Source organism: Sinocyclocheilus rhinocerous, unplaced genomic scaffold, assembly GCF_001515625.1.
Source record: "Sinocyclocheilus rhinocerous isolate Xijiao unplaced genomic scaffold, SAMN03320098_v1.1 scaffold1398, whole genome shotgun sequence".
NCBI classification, from domain to species: domain Eukaryota; kingdom Metazoa; phylum Chordata; class Actinopteri; order Cypriniformes; family Cyprinidae; genus Sinocyclocheilus; species Sinocyclocheilus rhinocerous.
Window position 1 is genome coordinate 174,488 of NW_015632523.1, and position 10,766 is coordinate 185,253.

Here is a 10,766-nt window from a genome sequence, read left to right on the forward strand (position 1 = left end):
AAAGCGCGTGATTACAGTACTAAGCCGCTGCAATGGAGCAGCTCTAATGCTATTAAATTAAAGATTATATTTTTTTACTAGTGGGTGCAGGACACTATAGTTCATTTATGTATGTGAGGATAGCAAAATAAAGTAAACTGTGACATACAGTATTATACCCCAAAATTCTTCATACAGTGGACTACCAGTAAAATTGATCAAAATTTGGGACCAAAAGTTATTCAGACACTTTGACCTGACCATGTTTTGCTTAAGTGTTTTTTTCTTTTCTTTAATTGCTATTGTGACCTTTTTACACCACAGACTGAACAAAATGAAGCATCGCTTGGTAATTGGTATTATCTAATTGTGTACTTAAATTTAACAGCTGACAGCTATTCAATTGAATTCATTAAATTCAAAAATCAAGATGAATTTGTTAGTTCTTGTCATATTTTATTACCATTTTCTAAACTATAGCGAATAAACTGTGGTAATGTGAGAAATGTTGAAGGTGCCTGAATAATTTTTGGTTTGACTGTATATACATATATATATACACACACACAATTTATTTTTATTTTTTTAATGTAAAAATCTATGACTATGTCATAATAAAACTGCTCCCCAAGTGCCTCCAGCGCCGTTCAAACAATCTAAACATGATCTGACACACAGAGATGAATCACTCCGCTAATGAACAGATGCGGTTCAGCTCAAGCCGAAAGGGGGCGCTGTTGAGTTTTGAACCCGCATGTCCGCTCGCATGTACGGGCTTCCCGACCACGTTTTGTGGGACAGTGGAGGGGGGAAAAAATCTAATAAATCTATATATTAACATTAAAACAACATAAAGACGCGTACTCTGTGGAAACCATATGGCCATTTTAATTGCTTTAGTAGTTACATCCGTCGCTAATATATGCGTCGTGCATTTTTTTCTATCCAGTATGCCTAAAAAATTACTAATAATAACCTATTATTAAACATTTTAGTAGGATGCCTCAACCGATAACGTAATTAATGCATTACTTGCGTGACATTTATAGACTTTCATAATGACTATAAATGATTTCTTTTAAGAAATGTCAATAATATCGTCCTTTAAACAAGCATTAATAGCTTAAGTGTAAATGATCTTTTTAAGGTTATTAATAGGCCTATATCATGTATAAATAATTATGATTGCATACTGTTAGAAAGCTTGATTTTAAACAATAGGCAGTGTGGGGAGAAAACACAATGAATGAAAAGATGCTTTACCTGCTTTAAACAGCAAAAACAAAATCGCTGTCCATAAAGAGTTAAAGTCGTCGTTTAGCTCTCTGTCAGTTCTGACAGTTCGGGAAACTTTTGTTTCTTCTCTAGTATGTAAATTGACCGTCGGATTCAGCGAGCCTATTGGCTACGAGTCCGAGTCAATTTCGTATTTCAAACCTGACGTCAGGGCGGCTATAAAACTCAGCATTGCTTTTATACTCCTATGCTCGGTGATCCTTTAAAAACTCTAGAACAAGCCCGGAGTACTTTTTTTTTTTCCAGCCAAGCATCCAATTGCCAATCACATACATGTTACGGTCTTCATTTCAACGAAACTATTGAAAAAAAAGGGCGCCACGCAGCCATGCAGTGTTAAATGTTTGCGACTCAAACGCGTCGACACTCGCGCACAAAGAGAGAGGAACTGGAGACGCGCGCGCTCCTGCGTCTGTTGCGCGAAAGGCGAAAAGGCGTCAATTTAAAATAAATAAATAAATCGGCGCCGGCGAACCCTTTTCTCCGCTTTTGAAGAATTAAATAAAGAATTCAAGCTGGCTCACGCTGTCTCGAACCCGACCACTTTGACAGCAGCTCTTCACCCCCTTTGGAGGACTGTCAACAGCAAAAGGATGGCATCAGAACTGGCAATGAGCAGCTCCGACCTGCCCACCAGTCCCCTGGCCATGGAATATGTTAATGACTTCGATCTGATGAAGTTTGAAGTGAAAAAGGAGCCGGTGGAGCCCGATCGCAGCATCAGCCAGTGCAGCCGCCTGATCGCCGGGGGATCCCTGTCTTCCACCCCGATGAGCACGCCTTGCAGCTCGGTTCCCCCTTCTCCAAGCTTCTCGGCGCCCAGTCCGGGCTCCGGGAGCGAACAGAAGGCGCACCTGGAGGATTTCTACTGGATGACCGGTTACCAACAGCAGCTCAACCCAGAGGCTTTGGGCTTCAGCCCCGAGGACGCGGTGGAGGCGCTGATCAACAGCAGTCACCAGCTCCAGAGCTTCGACGGCTATGCTAGAGGGCAGCAGTTCGCCAGCGCAGCCGGCGCGGGAGGCGCCATTGCCGGCGAGGAGATGGGATCCGCCGCCGCGGTGGTCTCCGCGGTCATCGCGGCCGCCGCAGCCCAGAACGGCGCGCCGCACCACCACCACCATCACCACCACCACCACCCGGGCGGGCACCATCCGACGCCTGGCGTGCAGTCCAGCGGCAACCCCGCCAGCCACCAGCACATGCACCTGGACCTGGACGATCGCTTCTCGGACGAGCAGCTGGTGTCCATGACCGTGCGCGAGCTCAACCGGCAGCTGCGGGGGGTCAGCAAAGAGGAGGTGATCCGGCTCAAACAGAAGAGGAGAACCCTCAAAAACAGAGGCTATGCCCAGTCGTGTCGCTACAAGCGGGTCCAGCAGAGGCACGTCCTGGAGGGCGAGAAGACCCATCTGCTGCAGCAGGTGGACCACCTCAAGCAGGAGATCTCCAGACTGGTGCGCGAGAGAGACGCGTACAAAGAGAAGTACGAGAAGCTCATCAGCAGCGGCTTCAGAGAAAATGGATCCAGCAGCGACAACAACCCGTCGTCCCCGGAGTTTTTCATGTGAGTTTACCGGCACTTAATAGAGCAGCGGTGTGCAAAAGTTGCGTACGCGCGTTGTTCCCGCGTTGTGTTGGATTGGGCAGTCCTCTCACTTTTGTTTTTTATTCTCTGTCAAATTTAGATCCGTTTAATCCCGTAATGAAGAAATCGATCTTTAGAGTTTAGCCCACGTTAACCTTTGCTCTGCGCTTTTGGACAACAATAAGACATTTTCCATCGCCGAGTTCTTTTCATTTTGTCTGTTCTGTTGCAACTGTAATATGTGAACGTGCTTTCATTTGATATTTCCCCATGTTGCCTCGTGTTGCGTAACTTTTAAGTTCACATTGTTGTAAAGTTCAAGTGACACATCACGCTGGTTTCGTGAGGGCACTGTACGCTGAAAGCGTGGAGAAGCGTTTGAACGCATTCCCCTCATAAATCGAGCGAGATTGACTTTGTGTTTCATTCAAACTCCATCACATTTTGTGTTGTTGTGAAGAACTCATTCAATGGTGTATTTATTTGTGTATCGGACGCGATATGTCGAGCCCACATGCTGGTCATGTTGGCAGCCGATGTTTTTTCTTTCTTTTACCTGAACGAACTGAACTGAAATGCTCCGACATTACATTCATTTTCTCATTGTCTGGTCCACTTTTTTGGGACTCTGAGCAAAAAAGTGACATCTTTTCATCCAATACATGAAACATTGCCTCCATGATTCTTGCGACAAACTCCTGTCATTTTCTGCACAACAATATTAGCGATGAAACATGTTTTGGCAAGAAGAGTGATTCTGTATGCTTATCCTTTTTTGTGGAACGAGGAGACATTATTAAACCCCTGAAACAATTGTAACTTATCTCAGTGTGATACACTTAAGACTGTGGAAGATTTGCATTTTGACAAACATGTCACTCCACATATTGCTTCACCATTAAATATGGTCAAACGAACGATTTCGGACTGTTCAATGGACTCAAAGTGTTTATAAATTATTCTCATTAAAGAGAAGGATATTGTATCAATGAAGAGTTTGTCTTAGCACGCGCTCGAAATGCTGCATTCAAAACTGTTATTTTAGGATTTGCATCTAAATATAAATCTAATTATTACATGAGAGAATATTGAACTATTTCGGAGCTCGCTGCTGTAAAACATTTACTTGCATCAGGTGGGAAATAAAACCTTTCAGAAAACGTATACTTGTGTAACATACATATTAGTACGTTTTGATATTTGATATCGATTAGGATTGACAAACAATGCCTGTACAAACTGGAGCAGCATATATAGTTCATCAATAAATGCTAAACATTTAAAACCAAACGTCCTCGTGTTATTTATTAGAGCACGCCTAAAATGTGAGACTCTCACTGAATACAGTATTTAATATTACATGCTGATTGGGAAATTAAATAGGTTATGATTTTTAATGTCTGAGGAAAGTTCACGATTTCACTTGTTGCCGCGTGACAGTTCACTCGAGTTTCACGAGATGAGCAAATATCCTCGTATTAAATCGGATTCGCTTTAAATTTAATTGAACTAAAGTAACATATGACAGATACAATTGTTTATATTTGAAAAAAAGCCAGCATAACTTGGTGTACAGCTACATTGTTTGATAAACATGACAAAATGCGCTCGCGAGTTTATATCAGAACATTTCAATAATTCACTAAAGACAGATTCGACATAATCTAAAAAAATAATTTACAAGCAAAAACCTATATTTAAATAGCACTCGATTTCAGGAGGGAAACCTTTTTTCCCCCCTTTCCCCTTTTTTTAACATTTATTTATGTAACTTGCTTCGCAAACAATGAAATCTCATTTGGTCCACCGCGCAGTTTAAACACATATCACACGACGACAGTTTAGTTTCGCTGCCCTGGTTAATCATTATTTTAGTGAGACTATATACTTGCTTAAACTGCAATTTAAATAAGTCGTATATTCCGCAAAAACTGTGATTTTGACAAACAGATTCGCCTCTAAATCACTGGAGCTTCACCTAAGTGCACCTAAAATGTACAGAAACGGTCAGTTCGATAAATTATTGTTTTCTTTGGTTAAGAATAACCTGACTGTGAGCTTACAGGCTATTAGCAATTAATAACCTTTATTTCTTTTCTACCAGTCACTCTTATAACTACCACTCAGGCCTATTAGTTAACTCAGAAATGTCATTAGCAGCTACTTTCACTTAGAGTTCACCAAAACAAATGAGTCGTGGTCTGTTTGTGTTTTATAAAGCACAAGACAAAATTCATAAGTTTATGATTTGACTTCGTCTGTACACCATAACCTGAACTGAAGATTTAAATAACAGTCTGTTTCTCAACGTCACAGCTCCTTTTTCTTTTCTCCAACCTTCTTTGACTTTTCAGCTTCTTTATCTCTTCAGGCCCATCATCCGTTCTCTCAAGCCATCACTATTATCAGCCCCAAAATAATTAGAAGAGTGAGTCAAGCTCTCATTGTCACAGCACACAGGATGTGGGCTCACAGCTGGAAAGAAAGTGAAAAGAAGTGTGTGTGTGGGACGTCTGTATTTAGGGCGTTGGGTGAAAACCTATAGTGGCTCATCAGCACAATGATGATTTGAATATCAGGCGGATGACGCACACAGCCTTAAATGCATGGCGTTCGGAGGAATTCATACGCTCGGCTGTGAGCTCAGGGGAAAGGCTGCATGGTCCACGCCGTGGAAAGCACAATGATTTCTTGCATGATTAATAGTGGAGAAAAGACCTTGTTTCTGCTCCTTTAAATTGATGAATCATTGGTGATTTTCCCCAGCTGGGCTTCGACTGCCTTTGAGTGGCTGCGGCGCATGTAATTTATGACTTTTCTGTTTGATGAGGTCAAAACGCAAAACTGGTTAATGATATCACTGTTATAACTCAGAACTGAAGATACACACTGTACCAGACAGCAGGTCTTTTTCTGTTCCAGCTGCTCGTTTATTTATTTTATATATATAATATATATATATATATATATATATAGTTCCAATAATAAAGTTGCATTATTAAAGTGTCAGATAAATTGTGATAATTGCCAGTCAATATAATTAATTTATTAATCAAATTTTTGGGGGGGAATATCAATTCAGTATGTCTCCTTTTTTCTATTTGATTTATACACATACACATATATTTATATAACACATATATATGTGTTTTGTTTATGCATTCATTCATTCATTCGCTTAGCAGAATATGACACTTTTGGTGTCTGCTTTAGAAAACTACAAAAATAGTTTGAAGCTTTAAAGTGTGAATATCATTTCAGTACGTTCGCTTTTAAATCACATGGATTTATTGGTGTAAATCAGACTAAATGCTAATCCCAGCTAATATTGTTGGTTACATTCATTACATTACATATATTACATATGGATACATTAATCCAACTATTTAAAACGTTCATGTAATCTTGCTTTTCCTAACTCAAACCAGTATTCCTAAACATTATGATGCACCGAAACACATCCTGTTTAGCAGCTTCTGATGACGGACCGCATTAGCATAGACGAAGCAAACATTTCATTTCGGCTTGTGAATGAAGTCAGTGGATTTCATTACACACACCATGTATATTTTCACACCTCGGCTCCATAACCGACATGCATCTAGCACAAATCGCCAAAACACACACACACAGGCCAATGCTTTCACACCAACCCGCACACACTCTGTGATTGCACTTAATTTAATCAGCAGCGGGATATTGACACCATATGTGCCCTAATCATTGGTTGCGCGCGATCCTGATTAGGTTATTACAGATAATATAGTTGTCTTCTGTCACAATATTGGACTTTTTGCATCCGAGGTCAACAATAGGAAATCACAGTTCAACTCATGCATATTGACATTTCAATCATTTACATACAGCAACGTTACAGGGTAATATCTTTAATCATATCAGACATTGTTTCTGCTGGGAGTCGATGTATAGCTTTTTTGTTTTTGTTTGAAGCACTCCGAGTGATTTTCTCACAGCGTGGATTAAAAAGGATTGTCGTGACGGCAAGGCCTCGCCGAACGCAGAGAAATATGCCAGTGCCAAGCTCGAGTCGATTGTGTTCACGCAATAATATGTGACCCTGGAGCACAAAAGCAGTCTTAAGTCGCTGGAGTTTTGTGGTGCAGGGTCACATTTGAGCAAATGCATTCTGGGAAACAAATTTGGAATAAAGTAATTATAGTTATCGCAACTAAAATTATAACTATATATATTTTTTTTTAATCAAGGCCATGTCTTATCCAACATATAATAAATGAATAGATAAATGTTTCTAGTAACACGTTCTCTGGTCTTTGGTGTCAAAGCATTGCAGGCGTTTTTCATTCTGAAGCACAGAAACAAGCTCGGCGGTGTTGCATCCGAGCTCATCTGCATCTCTCCACGCTAAACATTTCCATTTAGAGTGATTTAAAGGAGGGAGTTTATGTGCCTGCCATGTGCGTCCATCATCCCCCGACCCCGCTCTGCCTCTGTAAACCTGAGTTATAGAGCAGCTATTTGAAAAGATAATAATTTAACTTTCCCTCCACCGTTACACTGTGGAAATGGATGTGTTTGTGTTGATTGCCTGAGCTCTGAAGCTTTCCTTGTACTTTCGGAGAGAGCGAAAGAGACGCCACGCGTGATGCTGGAGTGTTTGTTTTTGAAAATCAGCCATGCGTTCGATCATCATGGGTGCGAGTTAAAGGGACAGTTCTTCAGAAACGGGGGGAAATATAACAAAACTCGTAATAAAATAAATGAATAATACACCTGTAATCTACTCACCCTCATGCCATTTGCTTTTTATGTATTTATTGTGAAACACAAAAGGAAATTTGAAAAGGAAAGATTTAGTAGAAGGTTCAAGCTGCTCTTTTACGTACAATGAAAGTGGATGGTGACTGCGTCTGTCAAGCTTCTATAATGCTGCATAAAAGTATCAAAATCATTTATTGTAGGCAATCCTGATTAGGTTATTACACATAATAATAATAATAATATAGTGTTTTTTTTGTAATAATATTGGTCATACGCATTGATCTTATTGTTGCGAGGTAAAAAAAAAAAGGAAATTATAATTCAAATCATGACATTTCAGCCATTTATACATACAGCACAGTTCCATTATTTTTCAGTTTCATTTATCTACTTATTTATTTAATTGCATAGTTTATTGGATTTATTTCCACATTTTTGATGAACTATCCCTTTTACTCACACCCATAATTATCTTATTTCTTTTTTGTTTATGTATTTACTTATTTAATTACTAAAATGTAGTTTCACACACACATACATATGTGTGTTTGTGTGTGTGTAATGCGTATGCATATATAGATATATATTAATTTTTATTTATATTTTTCATGAACTATCCTTTGTACTCACACCCATATTTATTTATTTATTTATTTATTCACTCATTTAATTAATTGTATAGTTTATTATATTTTTTCCCACATTTTTGATGAGCTATCCTTTCAATTGACACCCATAATGATCTACATATGCTGATTAATTAGCTCTAATTTGCTCTAATTTGTCTTATTGCTTCTTATACATTTCAGTCATTGACATACATTATCATTATTATTTTCTAATCATTTTTAACATTTTATTTATATATTAACTTATTTAATAATATAGCTTACTGTATTATATTTTCTCCCACATTTTTATGAATTCTCCCTTTAACTCACACCCGTAATTATCTAACAGATGCTGATTCAAACAGCCCATATGTTTTGTGCACTATTTCCCACGTCTTATAAAGCTAAATAGCTTTCTTTGAAAATCATGACAGAATTGTAATGTCTTCCTGAACTATCCCTTTAATTGCTAAAGTATGTTCGAGTTTAAGGAAGAGCCCGTAGACGAGTGTATATGTGTGTGTGTTGGTATTGTAGGCTTTGGCCTTGTGCCCATCTTGTGTTATACCTGCATCTCAATGAAGTTGGCAAGGTGATTTACTGGCAAGGTGTCTGGGCTGCAGTCTCTCTCTTTAACCAACGAGTCAAAGCGACATTGATCTCTCAGCCAAGGCAAGGTGACCTACAGAGCACCACTTCCCAAGTCTTTCTTTTCTCGTCTTCATCTCTAACCCCTTTCCTTTTTTTCATCGTGGAGTCGGTGGCGGGCCGTGACCCCGGCGAGTGAAGTCATGTCCTGTGGCAGAGAGCACAGCAGTGAGGTGAATATGAAAACAAAAGCAAGTCCTTGAGCTGCTCTGTGCCACTCGTATCAATAAAACGCCTTCACAAAGTCTCGTTTCGCATTACCACACCACGCTACCGCAGTTACGCTGCTACTGAAGGACTGTTATCTTTACCTTAAAGGGAAAGCACACTCAAAAGTGAAACTTTTCTCAGTTATGCTTATTCACCTTCATGTTGCTCGTGTAGTCTCTCTCTTTTGATTTGTTGATGATTTTTCTTTTCCAATCAAACATTAAAAGAGAACTTAAGCACAATAGCCAGGCTGCTGGTTTCCATACAACAGGAGTGGATGGTGACTTCATTTCAGACACATTTGAAAAATATAAAAGATATAGTTCATAAAAATTGCAACATAGGCTTACTGGGGAAAAAAAAGGGTTTCAACTTTAAAAAAGTAAGTGTTCGCACCGCCTTAAAATTTTACATTTAGGCAACTTGAGTTGTACAAGTGGCAACTTAGATATATGATATTTACATTTTAAGGCAGCACAAACACATAGGCCTACCTTTTTTAAGTTGATTTGTTTTTACAGTGTCTTGCTAAACTCCAAAAACGCACCAATACATACAATTAACTGCAATTTCCAGCTAAAATGAACACCAGCGGCAGTAAAACACCAACAACTTTTCTTCTTTTTGACATAAATTATGATTACAGGGGCAGAGTATTGATTAATAAGTACTTACTTTCACACTGTGTCTTTCGATTTTATTACCTCAGAGTATTATCATAGTAGGTGATTTGTAAATAAATGAATGCATTATAATGTTTGCTTCACAGAACTATATATGGCATTTTAGATGTAGTAAACTTGCTCGGTAGCTCACCTGGTACAGCATTGCACTTGAGTCATGACACTCGATAAAAGAGCTCACAGATTTGTAAAAGTAAGCTAAAACTGTATGGTTGCTTAGCAAATGTGTTTTATCTCATTTTTGTTACTACTATTGCCAAGGTTTAGTACATGAGGTGTACGTTATTTTCAAAAGCGACAAAGCATTAATCTTCTTCTTCTTCTGCTTGGTGTTTAATGGCGGATGGCATACAAAAGCATTAATCTTTCAGTGCCACTCACCTGATATGTCATTTCCAAACTGAACAACCAGCGTGACAAAACATTTCCACATTCAAGTTAATTTGGAGAATACTGAACGCTTTTTTTAGCGCCACTTACTGGACATTGCGATTTGAAAGAAACTTGCGAGAAGCAACGTAATCATTTAGTATTAATGTCATCGCAGTCATGTGTTTCCAGTGAGCCTGACAAAAACACAGATGAATATTGATATTAATCAACGCCGTATTTAACACAAAAGGAGATCTAACGTTGTATTTTCCACACAAGAGAAGTGTTTCCAAAGCATTTCAAATACGCGCGTTTGACGATGAACAACCTTCGACGAAGTGCGTTCAGTTTCTTCTGTTGTATCGATTGCGCTTCAGCTGCACATCAACGAGGAAGTTATCACGTGTATCATGAACGCGGCAGGTTTTGGGTGAGCGATTTCTTTTAAAGCTGTTATCACTGCATTTAAACGTTGTCCTGAGGTAGAGATTGTACTGGATATCTGTTAGCGTTTGCTTTCTATCTTTTTGGAGATATTTGACTCTTAATAGGCCTTGCTGTAAACACGCATGTGTGCTGTGCTGAGGTGAGAGGTCACTAGCTATATATATATATATATATATATATATATGTATATAT

The 10,766-nt window shown here is 39.0% G+C and overlaps 1 protein-coding gene across 4 annotated transcripts in view; it reads left to right on the forward strand.

Moving 5' to 3' along the window:
• The first annotated feature begins 531 nt into the window (after positions 1 to 531).
• LOC107742622 (transcription factor Maf-like) overlaps positions 532 to 10,766 on the forward strand; it is an 81,967-nt gene continuing 71,732 nt past the window's right edge. For 2 of the 4 annotated variants that reach the window (XM_016555668.1, XM_016555669.1), the window contains exon 1: positions 532 to 2,842. In XM_016555668.1, the coding sequence (XP_016411154.1) occupies positions 1,869 to 2,842 (974 nt within the window). In that variant the 5' untranslated portion in view covers positions 532 to 1,868. Of the gene's footprint in view, positions 2,843 to 2,963; positions 3,792 to 5,217; positions 5,778 to 10,766 lie in introns of those variants that run through there. The other 2 variants (XM_016555667.1, XM_016555671.1) reach the window with 2 other exon arrangements.